The sequence below is a fragment of the Sebastes fasciatus genome, chromosome 4, assembly GCF_043250625.1.
Source record: "Sebastes fasciatus isolate fSebFas1 chromosome 4, fSebFas1.pri, whole genome shotgun sequence".
Classification (NCBI taxonomy): Eukaryota; Metazoa; Chordata; class Actinopteri; order Perciformes; family Sebastidae; genus Sebastes; species Sebastes fasciatus.
In genome coordinates, this window is record NC_133798.1 from 33,918,284 (window position 1) to 33,941,055 (window position 22,772).

The 22,772-nt window shown below is 39.8% G+C and overlaps 2 protein-coding genes across 5 annotated transcripts in view; one reads left to right on the plus strand and one right to left on the minus strand.

Moving 5' to 3' along the window:
• Positions 1-12,252, minus strand: part of LOC141766709 (transcription factor SOX-6-like) — a 129,652-nt gene extending 117,400 nt beyond the window's left edge. For 2 of the 4 annotated variants that reach the window (XM_074633782.1, XM_074633778.1), the window contains exon 1: positions 11,884-12,237. The gene's annotated coding sequence lies outside the window, so the exon portion shown is untranslated. Of the gene's footprint in view, positions 1-10,553; positions 10,868-11,883 lie in introns of those variants that run through there. The other 2 variants (XM_074633779.1, XM_074633780.1) reach the window with 2 other exon arrangements.
• A 5,811-nt stretch (positions 12,253-18,063) lies between these two features.
• Positions 18,064-22,524, plus strand: c4h11orf58 (chromosome 4 C11orf58 homolog). The gene is made up of 5 exons (XM_074633775.1): positions 18,064-18,223; positions 20,239-20,322; positions 20,777-20,837; positions 21,062-21,171; positions 21,914-22,524. Exons 1-5 carry the CDS (start codon positions 18,167-18,169, stop codon positions 22,136-22,138), a joined length of 537 nt encoding a protein of 178 aa, XP_074489876.1. The 5' UTR covers positions 18,064-18,166; the 3' UTR covers positions 22,139-22,524.
• Positions 22,525-22,772: the final 248 nt, after the last annotated feature.

Genomic DNA, 22,772 nt, shown 5'->3' on the forward strand with positions numbered 1-22,772 from the left:
CAAAGTAGTGACACTTTAAGACACACACACACGGCGGGCCCCGTAGCAGCCACAATAGCGTCTTTATGACATAAGCTCCTTTTCACTACAGTGCTTTACAAAGGCAAATGAGATTTTTCCTATAGCAGGCCTCCAGCAATAACAATTGACATCACAGGCCGGCCTACGTATGTTTCCCATATTAAACAGGGAGACACAGTGTAAGCTCCTTGAGAATGAGACTAAACAGCTTGCTGAGGCAGCGATTTTCCCTCCTGCAACAGCGGGCCCTCCTACAGGGAACCGTCGACTGGAGGGAGTGTGGCAAAGGGCCATTTTATTCGGTTACACACAGGCTGCGAGCCAAGACAAATTAACTACCTCTAACAATACAGTAGTACCGATTGACCCGATTGGTTGTTTCCAATGTAGTCTGAACGGTAAAACAAAGTTGGCTCCCAAAACATTACATTAGACACACGGAAGAGCCCAACAGGTGGGTCCCACGCACAGTGCTGCCACCATTAAGTGTATCTCGCCTATTCTTGTGTGTGAAACCTTCTGGCACAAATGTCAGCAGGCCACGATGCCGTCGTCCGTCCTACCATCTAAAGTGTGTTGGATTACGTGGCGGAAACCTGAGGTCTGAGCCCAGTCAGCTCGATACCCGAGCCAGTGCCACTCCTCTGCACACCCCGTCATCACTGAACACCACACTCCACACGTCTGCTAATCCAACAGCGTGTACAGAACATAGCATACCATATGAAAAATAGACATGAGCCAGGAGCGTGTCAGGAGCCTGTCATTTATGAATACGTTCCCAGGCGCTATATAGCCCTGGGAACTCCATGACACAAGGAATGAACTTGATGTGTGTATCTCATGGAGACTTTCAGAGCTGCCCGTCAAGCGGTGCGTTTCTATTCTGAGCCCCACAGTCGGTCCCCGGCTCGTTCTCTATTTTTTTGTTTTTTTCACTGTTGCTTCTATCTCTCCACCGCGAGCCAAAACACTCACCACCATCTCATGATGACAACGGCTCGATTAAAGACTTCGTTACGGCCTGGAAACCATGGCAACGCCCTGCGTAGACAAGCTGGACGGCGACCAATTGGATCTGGGCTTCGGTGGGTGGGACCACGCTATCTTGGCCCTCGCTACTCGACCACAGGGTCATTTCTGAGGCCTCGCGCCCCTGAACCCCCCGCTGCCACGCCCCATTACTCCAAACCACTACGAGTGGTGAAGCGAAGGTTAGCCAGCCTGCTTTTAGAGGAGGGTGACGCTTCTGTAGAGGGGAGGAGCAGAATCCAACTGTAAAAACAATGTAAACATGAGCTCAGAGCACACGCATGCCAGGCCTCTTTGCAGTTGTTTTAACTCTAAAGCGATTGTTATTCTATTTCACTTTGTTTTGCCAGGTCAGAACAATGTGAGAACAATGTGAGAACAATGTGAGAACAATGTGAGAACAATGTGAGAACAACGCCATGGACTCGGTTCTGCACCAAATAACCAAAAGATTCCCCTAAAGGCGAGTCCAGGAAAATTGCAGTGCACGTTGTTAAGAGTAGAAACTCTGAACAGCACAGAAGTTAATTTATGCGTAGAGTCTAAGTAGGCCAGACACAGTTTCATAATGAACCACATGGGTTCACGTCTGACAGGTGGATTCAACTCGGCGGGTCAGAGACAACCGCTCGGCGCGGGTGAATCCCCGGCGAGTGCGACTTGGAAAGGCCTGGTGTGAAGGTGACTGAGAGCTTTACTGCACCCCTCACACGGACCTCGTCACGTCCCGGGGCCGTGGTCGGCATCCCACCAACCCCGTCTTGAAACACAGACCCCGTCTCGTTTACCATGCTTTGTGGGTGTGACTTTTGTTGCTGTCATCACCATTCATATCCATACAACCAATGTGTTTATGATTAAATTGTTTACTAGAGCTCTAAATTGTTTATAGATCTTGCCTCTTAATTTTGCTCTCAAAATCCACCAGATTGATGCATTTAACTACGACAACTACTACAACATGTAGGGTGAAAATTCCTGTGTTATATATGTATCTATATAGATTGCAGAAGTCTTTTTTTTCCAATATCGTGCAGCCCTACTGAGTTGCATTATGGGAAATGTAGGTTTGAGCATTTTTGGAGCTTGACCCAAACTAGGGAACTCAACGTTAGGCTATCTGAGTTTCGGCTGCTTCGATTTGGACAATTTGTTTTGTAATATGTCCCTCACAAGAACACTAAATTGCTGGAGTGGCCTTTTTAATGGTATTTTGGCAAGTTTCTTTTCCCACAATGCTTGCATTCTTACAATTAAACAAAACATGATACTGAACATGTCTCCCAGACAACTGTCATTGTGAAGGTTACACACACTCTTTTTCTTATCCAGGCTTTTATTTCTTCCAAATACTTCAAATTACTTTTGAATTAATCTAACCTCGTTTACACAATGCACCGATATCAGGTTGTTTATTGAATTAAATGAGTCATGAAAGCAAAGTAAATCCCTCCTTTGTAAATTTGGAGCTAAGAAAGCCAGCTTCGTGTGAGTGTATACTGTCTGCTGGGTTTCTATGTGTCATGAAATGTGTGTGTTTGTATAGCATGCATGGGAACAGCACAGGTGGCCTTTTCCTCACCACAAACAAAAAATTTTTTTTCTTTTCCATCCTTAAACAGACAAACTTATGGTGGAAGTTCAAAATAAAACTGCAGGTTTGCACTAGTGTGGCACCTGAGAGCAATCGTGCAACATTAACAAGAGACTCCGAATAATATCTTTTGTTTGTTTTAAGCTGCAGGGTTTGGCAGAGGGGTGGGGTTTGTCTGTCATGACAAGGAAAAGTCATCTTGGCTGTCAATAAGACAAAAGATGAGTGAAAGTATCTTCAAACACTTTAATCTGATTGTCAAAACTCCAAGGCATTTACATTGTCTTATGGATCAAACCCCACCCATCTCGTCAAATAAACCAGAAGATATTTGCTAATGACACCCACTGCCCATATTGACTCCCTGTTCCTGTTCTTCTCATTGAAGATAGGAGTCATCTTAGAGCATTTACTTAGAATATTACTGAGGAGAAAATAGTAATAAAACCTTTCTGTAGAGTGAAGAACAATACATCTCCGTCTGAAGAAAGAAAAACAGGGAGGAAAAAGACTGAAAGTCTACAAGCTCCTGGACATGCGGACATGCTGGCATGTGATTTCCCTTCTCTGTAAAATCATCAGGAGCAGTGTAATTGCCAAAGCATCTGCTGCTGCTGCTGCTGCAGCAATCCAAGGCCACAGCTATACTGACTGACAGATAAAGAGCCACTTGAGCACCAGAGTCAGTCACCTGGTCACGCTGTAGTCTTGTTTGAAACAGTCTGCAATCTGATTGGCTGAAACGAAGAGTCCGACCACAACACTTCAATCTGGCAATTTATGTCCACGGATTAGGTGGACATTTTTTCCAGGACTCCTTTTTTTAAACATTTAGTTTTGGCTGCTGTTGCTGGCGAAGCTTAGAGACGCCCGTCAAGTGCAACTGAGAAAAAACAGTCTGAATTATGTCTTTTTACGATGATTCGGCCTCCTGAAAGCGAAACAATAAAGTTACAATGATGGGATTTCCATGACCGAGCAGCAATGAATAATAACCTGTGATGGCTATTCTATTTTCATTCAACATCAGAGAATCTGAAGAGTTGTGATTCTTTGGGGGAAATAATTAGACAAAGGTCAACATTCAGTATTCAGATCAAGAGAACGAAGTACTTTCTATCTTCATTTTATGTTTAATTTAAACACAAAACCGTCATCAGCTTTGTGAATTAAATACTTCACAACTGTTGTCTGTGTGGTAGATTTCATGAAGTGGCTCTTTGTTTGACCTTTTCTCCATTTTAATCTCTGCACTTTCTGATCTCAGTTTCACAAAGCATCTTAACTCTTCATTCCACGACAAGCCAATAGAAAGATTTTTTTTCAGGGCTGTCAAAGTTCACACGATAATAAGGCGTTAATGCAAATTTATTTTAACGCCACTAATTTCTTTAACACATACCACATTCCGGAGATTGTACCGGGCTTTTTTACAGCTAGAGTGAAGACAATGGCATCATATGAAACTAGAAAAAACCTAAGGAATCCATTGGTACCAACCAGGTCATACTAGTTTGAGGTTAAATAACGCTCAAAACTTACGTTACATTTTGGCGAGTAAAAACTGTCATGGCCATTTTCAAAGGGGTCCCTTGACCTCTGACCTCAAGATATGTGAATGAAAATGGGTTCTATGGGTACCCACGAGTCTCCCCTTTACAGACATGCCCACTTTATGATAATCGAATGCAGTTTGGGGCAAGTCATAGTCAAGTCAGCACACTGACACACTGACAGCTGTTGTTGTCTGTTGGGCTGCAGTTTGCCATGTTATGATTTGAGCATATTGTTTAATGCTAAATGCAGTATCTGTGAGGGTTTCTGGACAATATTTGTCATTGTTTTGTGTTGTTAATTGATTTCCAATAATAAATATATACATACATTTGCATAAAGCAAGAATATTTGTCCACTCCCATGTTGACAAGAGTATTAAATACTTGACAAATCTCCCTTTAAGGTACATTTTGAACAGATAAAAAATGTGCGATTAATTTGTGATCAATCGCGATAAAATATTTTAATCGATTGACAGCCCTAATTTTTTTTATAGTGTAATTTTGGGAAACTAATTTAAATCCATATGCTTCCCTCTCTTTTTGTGTCCTATTTGAAAAGGGCAACAGCATCGGTGGAACAGGTCAATGTGCTCCTCAGATCAGCAGAGTCGGATCGATATAAAGTGCTTCAAACACTGAAAGCAGTCAATGTGACTATATGCAATATACTGTAAAGTCATTTAGTTTTTCTTTATCAAAACGACTTCCTTTCAGGAGAACAGACCTTGACCTGACTTCCCAAAAGGGCTTCAGCATTAAAGAAAAATTCCTCCCTTGCAGTACCTTGTACTGAATGTACATACTGTATATGATGAGTTAGAGTGTTCAGCGAATTCCAGGAATTATTTCATTTCAATACAGTTCCTACATTTACAAAACTGACGCTCAACAACCCAGAAAGAGACGGCGGGCGGCCCTTTGTGATGTGCTGCTGCAGAGTGTCATGGTGAGTTTTTCCACTTGAGAAAAAGCGAGAGAGCAGAGAGAGAGAACGATGCTGCGGTTCGCCAAGTTGTTCACAAAACAAGCAGGGGAAAAAAAAAAAAAAAACGACACTCATCGCCGATAATCACAATCTAAGAAAAAAAAGTTAAAGTGGCTTCAGTTTAGTGTGGATTTAAGCCACCCCTTGTTATTTTCTCTCCAGGCAGGAGGCCAGGTTTTGTGACTGTGTTAACAACTGCGGCACTCATTTGTCAAAGGCTCTTGTGTAAACCACACATTTATAAATCTTACTCAATCCTTTTGCAGGTACATAATAGCCATTGTTGTTGCAGCCGTCAGACGGAGGTGACACACACCCTGATGCCTGAAGAAATAAAGAGTCGGAGAGAGAGAAAAGAGCCGAGGAGGAGGAGGATGAACTTCATGAACCTGAGCTGCTCTGTCTATCAGGACGGCCCCAAAAAAAAATACGACAAGGACACGCCACGGTGCTGAACAAAGATGTAAAGACTGTATGTAAAGATGTGATATAAAGAGGAAGGAAGTGAGTGTATGTAGAGGGAATGCTGTTGTCAGTAGGAGCTGGTGTGTCAGGTAAGCTCTTATTCTTGAGTTTTGAAATTGGATGGTGGGGAGCAGGTGCTGGAGGATCAGCGGCAGAAAAGGAAAGGTTAGCCCGACCATTGAGAGAGAGGAGAGAGGAGAGAGGAGAATGGACGCGGCCCCTCGTTATTCTCCGCTCGGTGGTGGGGGGAAGCTGTTTCCAAGGTTATGTGGTGGTGGAGAACAGAGGAGTGATCCACGGAGAAGTACGCCCACCCAGCAGGGCACACACACACACACACACACACACACACAGAGTCAAGAACATACATACATACATAGAGGCAGAGAGCACCCAGTATAGACACACATGTCAAGGGCACATCACAAAACACACAGAGAAATGCTTTTGTATTATACACACCCAAGTGTGCAGAAGGACATGCATGTACACACACACACATACACACACACAAACACTTGTAACACACATACATGCAAAAACACACTGATGTCACATGAGCACACACAGAGGAACATGTGTCAGATTTGTTTACAATCACAAAAGATACAAAAATACATAAACATGAGCACACTAATACAACCACACACACACACACACGCATACTGTATGTGCACACACACCTAAGCTTGCATTGTGGTTGAGAAACTTCTGGGCATCTGCCAGCGTGCTTCAAGTGCTCATTCTCCGGGACCTCAACCTTTCTTTTTCAGCAGCAGCAACACTGCAATTTGGGTGTGCCGTCGGGCCAGAGATAAGTATAGGCTGACTAATATGCACTTAGGACCCAGGGAGAAATACTTAGGGCTTAAATGTTTAATTTGTGTTTGTACAACACATGTCCAATTTGGGGGCTGGTGTCTTTTTCAAAGAGCCCGACAACAAATAATTAGGACTCTCTGGATCGGCCACAGGCTTCAAATGGTGGAGCGAGGGTTTTTTTCCGATGAAGGTGAATATGACATCTTCAAAAAAAAAAACATGTGGAAGCACTTAAATGTGCAACGCCGTGGTCAGATGGGAGACAGGCGTTCTGGGTAAATAAAATAACAGTAAAGGGGTTAAACATGAGGATGCTTCCTTTAATTGTGCACATCAGGGTGTTGTGTGGATGTCTGATCAATTCAAACTCACAACAGTCAAAATCTCAAAATTCAAAGCACTCCTCAGCCTCAATCTCTCCCTTCATCTCACTCTCTCTTTCTCTCTCAGCCGTCAAATCTCTTAATCTTTATCTCTCCAAACCGCTCGTACCCTCTCTCTCTTCACCACTTAAGAGTCCCTCTGGGGCCACACCAGAGGAAAAAGCCTCTCAGAGTCCACCAAATATGTGTGACATATCAGAATAACGTGTGAGCAATGGGTAGAGATTTCTAAGTATGACAATTAGAATCCAAAGTTGGCCTTGAAATGCATTAACAGCAGCGTGCACATTTGTAGGGATTAACGTTGGAGGCAAAAAGAAATAGATTTTTCCAGAGTGGGATTTTTAATAAATGTTTTGTAGTGATTTTTTAATAAACAGATAAACTTGTGCTGAAGCTGGGAAATATCATAAGCACAGTGTGAGTGTGTGTGAGAGATGAAATCAGAAAATGTAATTATCAAATAAGAAAATTAAATAAAGGCCCAAAAATGAAGATGCATTTTATTTTTAACCAAATTATTATTATTATTATTATTATCATTTTTAAACACAAAATGTAACCTGAGAAATGAAAATGTTTTACCAAGAGAAATAATTTTAATTTTTATAAAATTATTTTAATTTATTTAAAATCACAAGTGGAGATTAATTCAAATGTGCCACTGCAGAGATGAGGAGCATTTTACGCACAGTCCATAATAGTGATTTCATGCTGCTGACAGGATCCTAATGGACCACACAGTGACCGGCCGCCTGTTGTCAGCGAGGAGCCCCTCAGAAGGAAAAAAAAGAAAAAGAAAAAAGAAAAGAGCTGCAGGTCTCCCTCAGACAGCAGAGACAGAGGCGACCATGCAGTCCGGGACAATGTGCTGAATTGGCAGCCTATATATAAGTCTGCCATTTGGACGCTCTAATGCCACTTTACCTTATGAGGGAACTTCAACCCAGCAGCACCTGCTCAAAACAAAATGCCATAGGAGATCAACTTCAACGACCCCCCCTTTGCTCGGATTGTTTTTCAGACAGACACTCTCACTTACAAGAGAGAGAGAGAGAGAGAGAGAGTTGGGTGGTGGTGGTCTATAAATTGTTCTGCCAGAGTCCAAACAATTAAACAACTTGTCACTATATGGTGGGCGAATGAGGAAAAAGAACCAAGCAATAATAGATTTTAACAGGTCAAAGATAAGCACAGTTCATAGTAGCTTTGTGTAGGTATGTATAGAGCCTATATTGAATACCCTTTTCCTGCCATTTAGTAAGAGATGTTGTGAATGAGGATATAGAGTGATTTAATATGACATTTGACACTAGTCACAATAGTGATTTACTGCTTGGGCAGGCCGGTGTGGGCACGTCCAAACTGGCAACCCGGAGGATCTGTCAAGCAATTATATAACTCTGAATAGAGGAGTGATTTGATGTGCAAACAAAAAAATGTGGATGCGTAAAACAATTAAAAGCTGCATGCTGGGGAAATTGCGCTAAACTCCAAACGTGATTATTTATTTATTTATTTAATATTTTAATTAAAAGGGACCAGTTTAAAACATAAATGTCACCATTTGATGCACCAGATTACCAGATTATAGCTTTAAACTAATTCACATCTGTAGTCCCCTTGGAAGGTCAAAACAAAGCAACATACTACAGTCATACAAGAAAGAACGTACACAGCTACACACAATAATAGCACATCACAAAGTATGCTTGTCAAGTAAAAGCAAGTCATGAAGACCATGGAATAAAGATCAGTGAGTACAGAGCTGAGCAGCTTTCAGCAGACGTTTTAATTTGGTTTTGAAAATGCTGATAGAGCTGCAGCTCCTCACATCGTCAGGTGGGTGTTCCACTGATTTGTGGCCTTAACAGAAAAGCTGATTGCCCAAATGCCCAAATTAAGATACAACAGCTTTCCCAAATCAAAGGGGACAATTGTGCGTTTCCTCTTCAGCTGTTTTCAGACTCCTTTTTTTTGTCATGCATGCACTGTTAAGAATATCCCAGTAAAATAACAGTAAAGAGCTGGCAGCAGGGTTGCCTTTATGTTACTGTAAAATTAACATTATTAGTCTGTCGCTGAAATTTACAGCTTTGTACTGTTAATGAAAAATACTGTTTTGTTTTTTATTAATTTCACAGTATTTTACAGTTAATTTACTGTTTAAAGATACATTAAATAGCTGTTTTTCACCTTTCTTTTACATTATCTTACTGATTTGTTTTAATGCACTATTTAGGTTGTATTCTTTACATACATTTTAATAAACATTATTTTTTGCCTAGATGAATAGACTTAGTAGGTTACAGACATAGGAATAGAAAATGTATGTCTCTAGCTGGCCACAAGCACAGAATGCAAACCATAATAACATGTGAGTGAAGAACAATAAAGCTAATTCACTGATTTTACAATCATGTACAATGTACAAGCCTCACATGAGCAGATCAGGTCCCAGAATTAAAAAAATACTGCATGAAACTGTTACTGATGATACTTTAGACAGTTGATCAGCAGTAAAGTGATGTTTTTTAAGAATGCATTAGTTAAAAAACGGCCTATGAGCGTAATTTAACAGGTTTTCTTTTGTATTAACAGTAAAGCACTGTTTTTAGCAATAACAGGTTAATACTGTTGAAATCCTGCTGTAAATTAACAACAATTGTCTATAGCATCTGAGATCTCTCCTCCGAGTCGACGCTCTGTTTCTCTAAAAAAGCTCCTTATCTGCAGGCGAGCAGCAGCTTATCTCAGAGGTGTAGTGTGCTTCTAAATGTGGGGAACACCCTGAAGAGAGTCTATCGGTCTCTTCCAGATCCTTGTCCTCCTGTAAACCCGGTCACAACATCACATCCTCACCGTGAACCCTTTCAGATAGACCCCTCTGATTGTCCCCCATGCAGCTTTCAGTTCAGGCTCCTCATTCCGGGACAAATAAAAGAAGTGTCCCTGCGTGCATGGCTCAAGTTCACACTGCCACTATTAACTTCCATCCATAAGCAGAGCTGCCACTGTCACTCTATCACTCTATCAGGCTGCACACAAAGTGAAACTGACACTTTAAAACTTGCAAACTTTGCAAAACTTTTAACAGTTGCATCTTTTGCAGCAGAAGACTTCTTCTACACAAATAAAACTCTTTCTATAGGAACTTTCTTTGACATTTTGATGCACAATTTTCATTTTTTTGGAGCATATTAAATGTATTAGGAGTGTTTTTTCTTTTCTTTTTTTTTTTTACATAAGTTGCACACATTTTTTTCTTTTTTTTAAAAAACATATCTAGGACAAATTGGCATGAAGAGGACAAATCAAAAACCTAATAACCACAAAAACAATTAATCTTTTTGTCAGGGATGGTCAGGACAATAATCATCTGCTTCAACTCCAACTTTCTGATCCACGCCATCAAGTCAACACTCCTAAACTGGAGCAAAGCTGTAATTTCTAAAATGTTCAGTGAGAAATATTCTTCTAAATACTCCCAAAAGGGACTGCACAACAATTATATATTTTCTGCAGAGTATGCATTGCCTCAAATCCACGCAGGCACATCAATGATGGGTAAAAACAAAAGTTAAACTCAATAAAAGCCAGCATGCAAGTGTTTCTTTAAAAACACAGTCTATTTACAAGCCTTATAAAGAAAGTGGAAATCATGTAGGAAAGAGAAAAAAAAAGAAACTTACAGATTCATTTCTCAACTCTGTCGCTGTGCTGAGACACTGTCTTGTTGTCCCTCTCGGTATTGTCTCCTAATGGATCCTTGTTAGGACTCTGTTAGGAGTCTATTTTAATTTATGACTCGCACATTCTTCTAGGGTCAAGCTCCGTGACCTCTGCAGGGAAAGTTAACTTTGGCCCTAAAAGACGCAACACTTTATTTCTCCCCATCCACAGTCTCTATTTCTCTCTATTATATCCCAGTAAACACGCACTGAAATGTGCGCACAGCCTGTCCGGCAGAGCGTCCACGAAACTGGACAGAAAGGCTACCGCTGTGTGGCCGAAGAGGAAACTGAAAGTATCACCAGATTGTATAGTGGGTCTATAATGGGATGACTTCAGGAGTTCATCCGATTTCTTGAAACTAAATTATAAAAAAAAAAAGAAGATGCTTTAAATTAAAGTTCAGTGGCTCTTTAAAAGTTTTTAATTTGTTTTTAAAATCTCCTTTTACGCATGGTGCTTCTCTTACTCTTCCTAAATGTCTCTTAATGGGTTCTGAGCCTATAGAAGCATTTTCTGGTGTAACAGAACCGCTGAACCATACTTCTGTTAATAGTGCATGACACAGTTAAACTGATGCTCTGTTTTTCTTGCGCAATATAGTTGCATCTTTAATGGCTATAATTAACCTAAAATGTTTTATTTGGAATAACAGTTTAAACTTGGAGAGAGAAAAAGATAGAAATGCATTAATTAACACGTGTTTGGAAGTCAGGTTTCTGCTCTTATTTGTGTGGTTTACTGGTGCACAGATTTAATGTTATAATTCTATTTCTTTTTAGCACCTCATCAGCAGCTCTGAGATGAGTCTCAGAGGATGAAAGTGCAAAAATCACAATTCACAACCTTACGGTTATTATAAGCTTAATTGGATATTATAAGGGGGGAAATAACTAATATTTCTAATAAAATAATAAGAATAACAAGTTATTGTTTTATCATGAACTTAGTTACTTTAATGAGTTGTTTTTTTAGAATTAGTCTCATTTATAATTAAGTTATTTATAACATCCATAAATCACTCTATAGAATTTTTTTTTTTCCTACAACACCTTAAAATACAGAACTTTGCTATAATAAAAATGAATTCTGTGAGTTAGTTTTTGCAGGTCATGTCGGGTCGAGCGAGTCTAATCACGGTCCAACTTCAGGTTTAAAGAGCCGCTGCAGCTTTTATCTGCTGCTGTCATCGCTGTTTGTTGTGCAGATAACCGACTGAGTGCGCACCGACTTTGAATAACAAAGTCCCGGTGCTGCTCGTCCACTCTGATGCAACAGGACTTCTCTTACCTGGATTCACTTGATTCTGCATTCGCTGCGTGTTTCTGGCAAAACTTGAAGCTCGTTGTGGATGCTGATGATGATGATGATAAAAGAGTTTCAGAGACCAAAACAAGAGCGTTCAGTTCAAACAGCCTTCAGATCCTCCGTGTGCGTAAAGTCACCATCTCTGGAGCGGAGCGCGTCTGGTAACTTTGGTAACTCCTCTTGTTTGCGCTCCGCAGAGGATCAGAAAGTAGAAGAAGAAAAACACTTCGTCGTCGTCAGAGGAGATTCTGAGCCCGAGGATCTGCCATTCAGAGAAAAAGTGTTTTAAGTTATTTCCCGTCCGACCGGCACTATGTGGAGGTTAAGTGAGAGTGCGGGACAGAGAAGGGTGAAGGGAGAGAAACAGGATAACCCCTCCTCTCTCTCTCTCTCTCTCTCTCTCCCTCTCTCTCTGTTTCTCTCTCTCTCTCTCTCTCTCTCTCTCTCTCTCCCTCTCTCTCTGTTTCTCTCTCTCTCTCTCTCTCTCTCTATATATATATATATATATATATATATATATATCACTCTCTCTCTCTCCCCCTACCTCTCTTTCTCTCTCTCTCTCTCTCTCTCTCTCTCTCTCTCTCTCTCTCTCTCTCTCCCTCTCTCTCTGTTTCTCTCTCTCTCTCTCTCTCTCTCTCTCTCTCACTCTCTCTCTCTCCCCCTACCTCTGTTTCTCTCTCTCTCTCTCTCTCTCTCTTATATATATATATATATATATATATATATATCACTCTCTCTCTCTCCCCCTACCTCTCTTTCTCTCTCTCTCTCTCTCTCTCTCTCTCTCTCTCTCTCTCTCTCTCCCTCTCTCTCTGTTTCTCTCTCTCTCTCTCTCTCTCTCTCTATATATATATATATATATATATATATATATATCACTCTCTCTCTCTCCCCCTACCTCTCTTTCTCTCTCTCTCTCTCTCTCTCTCTCTCTCTCCCTCTCTCTCTCTCTCTCTCTCTTTCTCTCTCTCTCTCTCTCTCTCTCTTTCTCTCTCTCTCTCTCTATATATATATATATCACTCTCTCTCTCTCCCCCTACCTCTCTTTTTCTCTCTCTCTCTGTTTCTCTCTCTCTGTTTCTCTCTCTCTCTCTCTCTGTCTCTCTCTCTCTCTTTCTCTCTCTCTCTCTCTCTCTCTTTCTCTCTCTCCCTCTATCTCTCTCTCTCTCCTTCTCTCTCTCTCTCAATCTATCTCTGTCTCTCTCTCTCTCTATCTCTCTTTCTATCTCTGTCTGTCTTTCTCTCTTTCTATCTCTTCTCTCTCTCTCTCTCTTTCTATCTCTCTCTTTCCCTCCCTCCCTCCCTCTCTTTCTCTGTCTCTCCCTCCCTCTCTCTCTCTCTCTCTGTCTCTCTCTTTCTCTCTCTCTTTCTATCTATCTGTCTCAGTGCGTCTCTGTCTCACTTTCTTTGAGTTGTTTATTAAAACATAAAACAGTTAATTTGCTTCTCCTTTATTCCTCATTATAACTTTCCTCTCATCTTCATCATCCCCTTTTCTCTATGCGTGCATGTTGCCTATATGTGCGTGCGTGCGTGTGTGCACGCGCGTACTGGTCACCTGCTCTTGGCGATAACTTTCAATACAATTTGACTAAATTAGGCCTGTTTGCTTTTTGTTGCTTTTATTTAACCGTAGCCACATTTTTTTTTTATTACAAACACGTTCTGTGCGTCATAAATCACCACAAATCGGAAAGAAGTAGTTATATGTTTGTTTATGTTAATTAAAAATAGCGTGTTTGTGGACAGTTTAAGAAAACAAGTTTTCTCTGTGCTAATATTTTTTGCATAATGTAAATAGGAAATGTATCACCAGTGGTCGTTTATCATTAAAAAACAAATTATTACAGTCAAATTGGGAATACAATTTTAGGAAAAATCTGTGATAAAAAAAACAATCTCCTAATAATCTCCTCTTTTCTCTCCTGTCTTCTCTGCAGCACACCCGATATTGTAAAGTCTTGGAAGTTTTAATATTCCTAATTTTTCTCAAGAAAAAATGCAGTTTATTGAAAATATTAAAGGAATGTATCTGGGCTCACATTAATTTACTATACAAAACGTGTTAATCTTATTAAAAGGGACCACAAGCCCCAAAACCTTTCATTGAATATCTGGATGATTGTGTGTTGCAGAAACTGAGTTGTATCGTCCTGTCAGAGGTGCGAGCGCCTCTGGGTCGCTTCTGTATTACTCTTACTCTTACGCCACCTTTTGGCAGTTTTAATGCAGGTCATCCAATAGAGGGCTCATTTTACACTGTAGCACAAAGTGATGGCTTTGGGAAATGGATTAGAAATAGAATAGAAATAGACTAGATTTAGAAAAGTAAAATAGGCCTATCCAGATTCAAGAATAATATGCTCCAAATTGAAATTGTGCTGCCAGGCTGGGGTGGATTAATGCACAGGGGCCCCATGTTTGCAAGGGCCCCGGATTATTTTGAATTATTTAAATGTACTTTACTTTTTGTTCTTTTTGTTCTTTTTTTGAGTTGATGGAAATAAGGAACTCAAAAGCAAAACTTAAAATGTTATGTTTAATTGCCTAATTTAAAACGTTGCTGGAGTTTGTTGCCTTACAATTTTAAGTTCTGCCCACTTTTTCTTTTTTACACTGTATTGGCCCATAAGAAACATCTTTAAAAATGCAGCTGATTCGTCACTGCTACTGGCGGGAATAGCGACAATATGTCAGAAAGAAAATATGATCAACGGAAAGCACGACAGCCGAAAGAACACCGTGACCAAGATCTACTAAAGAAAATCCCTAAATTGCTCGATATGTCAATGTTTAGAGTAACGGCTGTCTCAGTGGGTGCTCTCCGAGTGTGTACCTGAGGGCCGTGTAATATTCCTATATAGCACACGTTTACACATGGCATGATGAGAAGGGGGCCCCACACAAAGAGTAGCCTATAGGGCCCCTGACCACCTTGATCCGCCGCTGCTGCCAGGCTACTGAATCCTCCACTGAAATGTAATCCAGAACTGGAGGACTTCTGTACATTGGTCAGATAATTGTTCCCAGTCAGAACAAAACATGGTGCAGTTGCTTTTAGTTATCACTGTATGCCGTCCACTGTTGGAACAAATTAAAGGATCTCAGATTTAACTGAATTTACGCTTTATGTTTGTTTATTTATCTAGGTCTCTTTTATTATCATTAGGTCTATAATTATCATATTATTTTAATCTTTTAATTTTTTGTTCTTCCTACCTGTCTTTTTTTTAACCGTCATTATGTAAAGCACCATGAGCTGCCTCTGTGTATGAAATGTGCTATATAAATAAACTTGCGTTGCCTTAGGGATTATTATCAACTAGCTGAGAGTTATTCTTTCCATCCTGAACCTCGGTTGATGAATCTGAGCTATTTCATTGCAAGAATTTGCATTTCTCTAAGACCAGGCTGAATCTATCATTTGAAAAAATTACATTTTAATTTCATAAAAAAGAAAAAAGAAAAATCAGCTTCAGAGATGGTCATTGTGTTTTGAATCACAGATGATTAAATTCCCTCTAGCTCCCCTTTTAAATGCCCCTTGACGTTTACAAGGACGTTCCAACATTTGCCAAATAAAGAATTTCATTAGGCCAATTAGCTTATTTGATTAAATATATCCTACCTGCTGAACGACACAAGGATATCTCTATGTAATCACACATAGCCTATTAATTAAAAAAAAAATCCTCTTATTTGTGGTTTGCTGGGAGTAAGTGCTGCTTTTCCCTCGATAGCCTTCTGAGGACATCTCTAGCCAAAATAGGCTAAATGTCAGTTCAATACACCTCACCTCTAGTTCAATATGCTATATAAGATAAGATAAGATAAGATAAGATGAACCTTTATTAATCCCCGGAGGGAAATTCAGGTGTCAAAGCAGCAACATCAGCAAACAGAGTGAATCACAGGAGAGGTCAAGGTATACAAAAATTATAAAGACAATAATAGAGATATAAAAGATACGGAGTGAATGGGTGAACATAGTGTGTACAGTCCATCAATAAATAAATGTAGTATGTACAATAAATAAATGTAATATGAACATATGTGCACTCTATAAAGTGGTATATAGCTATAAAGTGGTATATAGGATGTGTAGTGTAAAGTAAGTGTAAAGTGCGCCAGTGGTTAGAGTCCAAGGTGGTTACAGATATGTGCATGTTTAAAGATCTTAAGTCCTCATTATATGTGTAGGACCTCCAGTCCTTGTTGCAACAAGGACTGGAGGTCACAACATGATTTTCCCGTGGGTGAAACACCTCCAGTGAAAAGAGCCTTTATTAAAAAAAAAAAACAACGTTATAAACAGACATATAAATGTACTCTGAATCCGTCTCTGTTAATCCCATTCGATACAACATAGCACCATGTGTGATGTGTTTTGTGCAATAATGTTTTAAGTCAACCTAAAAAAAAAAACTTTGTCCATGGGGGCTGAAAACACACAAAACATGTTCAGATTTCAGGATAAAGCTCTAACTAAGCCATTTTAGGCAAAAAAAAAAAAAATCTGTCTGGAGCCACAAAACATATCAGCATTGTGATGAAGGTAACACAGTTTATAGTCGAAGTATATAGTATATAAGTGTAATGCAGTGAGGGCCAAAGAGCAGATGTACTACGGAGTATTAGAGCCACATTGAAGGAAAAACATCTGAGATTTACAGAATAAAGTCGTAATATTATGGGATTACACATAGTGTGTACAGTCTGTCAATAAATAAATAAATAATTCTGTTAGTAGCAGTGTTTCTAACTGGTTTTCTAAATAATATTGTCTCTCATTGAATTCACTTTATTGCTGACTGCACATATGTACATATTACATTTATTTATTTATTTATTGCACATTCTACATTTATTTATTGATGGACTGTACACACTATGTTCACCCATTCACTCTGTATCTTTTATATCTCTATTATTGTCTTTATAATTTTTGTATACCTTTACCTCTCCTGTGATTCAAAACACATCACACATGGTGCTATGTTGTATCAAATGGGATTAACAGAGACGGATTCAGAGTACATTTATATGTCTGTTTATAACGTTGTTGTTTTTTTAATAAAGGCTCTTTTCACTGGAGGTGTTTCACCCACGGGAAAATCATGTTGTGACCTCCAGTCCTTGTTGCAACAAGGACTGGAGGTCCTACACATATAATGAGGACTTAAGATCTTTAAACATGCACATATCTGTAACCACCTTGGACTCTAACCACTGGCGCACTTTACACTTACTTTACACTATACATCCTATATACCACTTTATAGCTATATACCACTTTATAGAGTGCACATATGTTCATATTACATTTATTTATTGTACATACTACATTTATTTATTGATGGACTGTACACACTATGTTCACCCATTCACTCCGTATCTTTTATATCTCTATTATTGTCTTTATAATTTTTGTATACCTTTACCTCTCCTGTGATTCACTCTGTTTGCTGATGCTGCTGCTTTGACACCTGAATTTCCCTCCGGGGATTAATAAAGGTTCATCTTATCTTATCTTATCTTATCTTATATAGCATATTGAACTAGAGGTGAGGTGTATTGAACTGACATTTAGCCTATTTTGGCTAGAGATGTCCTCAGAAGGCTATCGAGGGAAAAGCAGCACTTACTCCCAGCAAACCACAAACAAGAGGATTTTTTTTTTAATTAATAGGCTATGTGTGATTACATAGAGATATCCTTGTGTCGTTCAGCAGGTAGGATATATTTAATCAAATAAGCTAATTGGCCTAATGAAATTCTTTATTTGGCAAATGTTGGAACGTCCTTGTAAACGTCAAGGGGCATTTAAAAGGGGAGCTAGAGGGAATTGCACATTCTACATTTATTTATTGACGGACTGTACACACTATGTTCACCCATTCACTCTGTATCTTTTATATCTCTATTATTGTCTTTATAATTTTTGTATACCTTTACCTCTCCTGTGTTTCACTCTGTTTGCTGATGTTGCTGCTTTGACACCTGAATTTCCCTCCGGGGATTAATAAAGGTTCATCTTATCTTATCTTATCTTAATTAGATGAACATTTACCTATTTGAAGGGTGCTGTAACACAATCCGCCGGCTGGTGGCAGCAGAGAGTTGAGATAACAGACAGCAAAATAAAACGAAGAAGAAGAGGACGGAACCGGAAGTGGCGTCACAGCGGGGGATTGTTGACAAACCCTGCTGCTCTCAGGTCCACATGACATTTCATTGACATTTTATACTAAAGCTTTCCTTCATGATGAGTTATCCAGACGACAGGCATGGGACAAAACGATCAGCGTCTTCAAGTGACGTGAGTAGAATAGTAAACCAGTCTGTAACCTGCAGAGGAAAGCTGTGGGACAGCTGGATGTGTTAGCATGTTAGCCTGTCTGCTAACGGTATTCCTCTTCAACAGCTTTATCCTGAAAGCTGAACACGTTTCTGTGTTTGCAGCTCCAAAACACAAAGTTTACTCTCCTTTTTAGGTTGATTTAAAACGCTATTGCACAAAACATGTCACACGTGGTGCTGTGTTGTATGAAATGGGATCAACAGAGTAGATTAATATGTGTGTTTATAATGTTTTGTTTTGAAATAGAGGCTCTTTTCACTGGAGGTGTTTCACCCAGCAAGGACTGAGGGGTCACAGCTTGATCTGCCTTTTAAAGGGCCACTAACGTTATATTCTCAATTGTAAATAAATTGTTTTTAAACTAAAGTAATAGTACTGTGTAAAAACAAAACGAAAAAAAACAATATGTTTCAAAAACCTGCATTGTGTCCCTTCCTAAAATATCACATCTAAAACAAGTCACCTGTTAGGTTGGGGTATTTCTGTCAGAGAAAAGATAGTGTTTGTTTTGGCTTTTTTTTTTTCTTCAGGTAAAATATAACTGAATATTTTGTGCACAACCAGTGAATGGATTGAGGTTTTGCTGTTGTAAAGATCAAATCATCCTGTTTTGTTGTCTGGGTCCTTTAAAGCTGAAGTAGGCGAGATATGGAGCAAATGTGATTAAAAAAAGTTATTTTTATAAAACGGTTGCTATATCGTGACAGTAGTACATGAAACAGGTAAAAATCATGTGTCCTCCGGTGCTCCTAACGGCATCTGCAAGATTTCACAGACAGAGGAAAACAAGCAGTAAGAGCTGATCTGAGGTCTATGAGAGCCGGCTGTCAATCACTCGCGAACTCCGACCACACGGTCAAACTAGGCAGCACTGAACAAATATGAATCAATATTCTGTTACGTTAATGTCTATTTCTCACCTCTAATGTTTTCAGAATCATCTTGTAGTGCACGGTTTAGCTGTGAAATGAGAAAGTTTGTGACCTGGCAGCCATGTTGAAAATCTCTTGAAGGAACGCCAACTAACGGTCACATGACCGGAGCACAGCCAATAGGAACGCTCTCTCAATGAAATGACCTGTGATTGGTCAAAGTCTCCCGTCACGGGCTAGATTATCTAAAGCCTGAAAACAGAGCCATGAAGTCTAGTTATCTCTCAGAACACTTGAATTACAATATGCTGAAAGGTGATTATGGAATTTTTGCCCAATGATGCCAAATATATATACTGACTACTGCCACTTTAACCTCTCTAGAACAGAAAATCTGCCTCCCCGTTGTTTAAACAACTTTGCAGCACAGAACTTTTAGTGTGTCAGGATTATCTAATTGTAAATTGCATGCTGGTGCTATTTAAAACCATATCTGTTGTTGTATTGGTTAGTGTTGTAGTTTGGGTACACATCCATTTGTGTGGCTGCATTATGTATCTGAGGCTTTGTGCACAGTTTCTTTTAAGTAAAAGCTGCTTAAGTTTTCTCTCTCAGAACACAGCGAACATAACTCCAATGAATCACGTTATGTGGTCCTATGTAGTCATATTACGCCTAATATATTTGACAGTTCCACATATGTAGGGGATCATCTTTGCGATTTCAGTTAGTTTATCAACTTTTAATGGTCTTCTTTCCTCTATCAATTTTACAACCCTGAATGTGTGACTATGCTATACTTACTTCTACAAAAGGCTCACTTAGCCACCAACAAACTCCCAACAGAGAATTCTGAAAATAAACATCATCAAACGTACCTCCAATAGACAGCAGGAATCACTGATCCTTCTGGCTTCAGCGGTGCTTCTCATTCAACCCGACTGTGTGCGTCTTTAGAGGGTGAAGGGATGGCGGCTAGCCCTGTTGGTTAGAAACAGCCTCTAGTGCTCTGTAAAAACAGTCATTGTGTAAATAATCTGGTGACATGAGCATCATGTGTTTTGATATTGATATAATAATAAAAATGTTTTGTCTTTGCAGGATGAGGATACCCAGTGGTCATCAGCTGATCTGGGAAGCAATGAAAGGAAGCAGAAGTTTTTACGTTTGATGGGCGCCGGCAAGGTTTGTTTTCGTGTCTTGTAGATCACGATACTTTCAGTCCACTTTATAGTAGGCCTGTAGGCCGTAGTGTAAAAAGATAAAGAGAAGTTTATATTTGATATTAGGACTGCAACTAATGGTTATTTCATTGATGATTAATCTGTCGATTCTTTTCGCAATTAATTGTTTGATCTATAAAATGTCGGAAAATGGTGAAAAATGTCGATCAGTGTTTCCCAAAGCCCAAGATGACGTCCTCAAATGTCTTGTTTTGTCAACAAGTCAAAAAATATTTAGTTTTCTGTCATAGAGGAGTAAAGAAACCAGAAAATAGTCACTTTTTTTTTCTTAAAAAATTACTCAAACCGCTTTATCGTGTATCAAAATAGTTGCAGATTAATTTGATAGTTGACAGCTAATAGATAAGTCGTTGCAGCTCTATTTGATATAAAATGGGATTGTTTCGGTCTTCCAGAAAGAACCCACCGGACGCCTCGTCATTGGCGACCACAAGTCCACATCCCACTTCCGCAGTGGTAAGCTTCTTCATCTGGTGTTTGTAAAAGGCTGTATTTGTTCTGCTACTGTAAGACAATGTCCAAACTACTGTCCCTTTGCCACTTACCCATGCTGCCTCATCCTTATGCCCAATGCAATTAACCCGGCTTCCCCACTACACATCCGCCGCACAGATCTATCCATGCATGGATAGGCCTGTATTGGCTGGGTGTGCCTGCTGTGACTGGTGTCTCCTCTGCAGGGCAGGAAGATAGGAGGATGAACGAGCAGCTAGAGATGCAGTACCAGCAGAGCATGGATGGGAAGCTGTCAGGCCGGAACCGGAGACACTGCGGCCTGGGTTTCAATGAGGTGAGGGGGTCATCCAGAGCCAGAAGAGGGGATAGACAGATTTTTAAAATCAGATCTTCAATTTATCTTGCCAGACATATTGAACAAGTTTAATAGATTTACCATTGAGGGGTGCATAGACTGCTCACTGTTGGTTACTTACCTGACTTGATTTTGCTGTAGTTTTCTTGTGAAATAGTGTCATTTAATCATAATCCATCATCCCCGGTGGGGCGTTCCGATCGTCATCTACTGTAGGTAATACACTGACTATGGATCAGTACCTCATACAACCAAACTTCAAACCACCCGAACCATCCCTTTAATGTCTTAAACTGTTTGCACAGCGGAGCATGGTGTGGCTGGCACAAAGCACACATATACTGTCATTGTTTCTTATGCAAGTTATAGTCAAACAAAGCGGCAAACTTCTGCCAACACTGAAAAAACGTCCAAGGTGTCATGACATTACTCTCTCTTTAATTTCATAGTCAAATCCATCAGGATCACTACCAACATGTAATCGGTTGTCCTTTAGCCCAAGGCTGAAATATTCACCAAAATCCAGGGACGTTTACTCTATGTTCTTAAGATATCCTGTTGTCAGACAGACGGAAGTATAAGGGTATATATATATATAAAATAGGGCTGTCAAAGTTAACGTGATAATAACGTATAATAAATTAAATATAATTATATATATATAATAAAATGAATATTTTAAGCGATTGACATCCCTAATAAATTGTTCTCTTACTCACAGCCTGACCCGGAGCCAGAGTCGTTGCCCTCAACACCAGTGGACAGTGAGACAAAAGCAACAGATCCGGAGGAGTCCACCAGTGAAGAGGAACCCACAGACGCCCAGGACGAAGACAGCGATCCCAACCCAAAGGACCAGACCTCAGACCAGCCGGAGCCAAGCTCAGATCGTCAGGATAAAGAACGGAAACACGGCAGCAAAGCGGCATTCGTGAAGTCAGCGTAGGGCTGAGGGGCTGTGCGATGGGAGGAATTAGTTTTTGTAATCTCAAATTTGTACATTTTGACGTTTTTTGTTTAATTTCAGTCCTTTTTACTGTGTAGAAACGGGTCCTCTGCACAAGCACTCGACATTGGCCGACATCCTGGAGTGCATGTGGTCAAAGAATTAAGTGTGCAGCTCTTGGTTCATCAAATTGAGATGGCAATTAGTCTCATTTTTATTTAGTTTGAACATTTTAAAAGTCACTGCATTTGCCATGAATTATTATACATGATGATGGGATTGCTTGCCGTTCAGCATGATTGGTATACGCATTGTAAATTTTGTGAATTTTTTTTGAAAACCAATAAAAGAAAGTGTCAGTTTAACATTTGCTGTTCTTAACACTACAGTTGCCCTCAGACAAAGGAGGTGTTTTTTTATACATAAGACTGTTTTTGCATTCTGCATTATGAATCCTTGTGCATACAGAAAAGAAAATTCGCTTTGTGCAGGAAAGCTCTCTGACCAAGGAGGCAAATGCAGAGGATTTGGCCAAAAGATATTCAAACTTTTACAGTTACAGAAACAAGATTCTCTGGTCTGATGAAACCAACATTCAGCCAAGACAGCAGCGCAGGAGTAGTTTGTAGGGTTT

What these genes read in the sequence shown, in the direction of transcription:
- c4h11orf58 (XM_074633775.1), top strand. Translation starts at nt 18,167, where the DNA reads ATGATGAGTTATCCAGACGACAGGCATGGGACAAAACGATCAGCGTCT. An exon ending in GATCAGCGTCTTCAAGTGAC is followed by an intron (nt 18,224 to 20,238) that starts GTGAGTAGAATA and finishes TTGTCTTTGCAG; the next exon opens with GATGAGGATACCCAGTGGTC. An exon ending in CACATCCCACTTCCGCAGTG is followed by an intron (nt 20,838 to 21,061) that starts GTAAGCTTCTTC and finishes TCTCCTCTGCAG; the next exon opens with GGCAGGAAGATAGGAGGATG.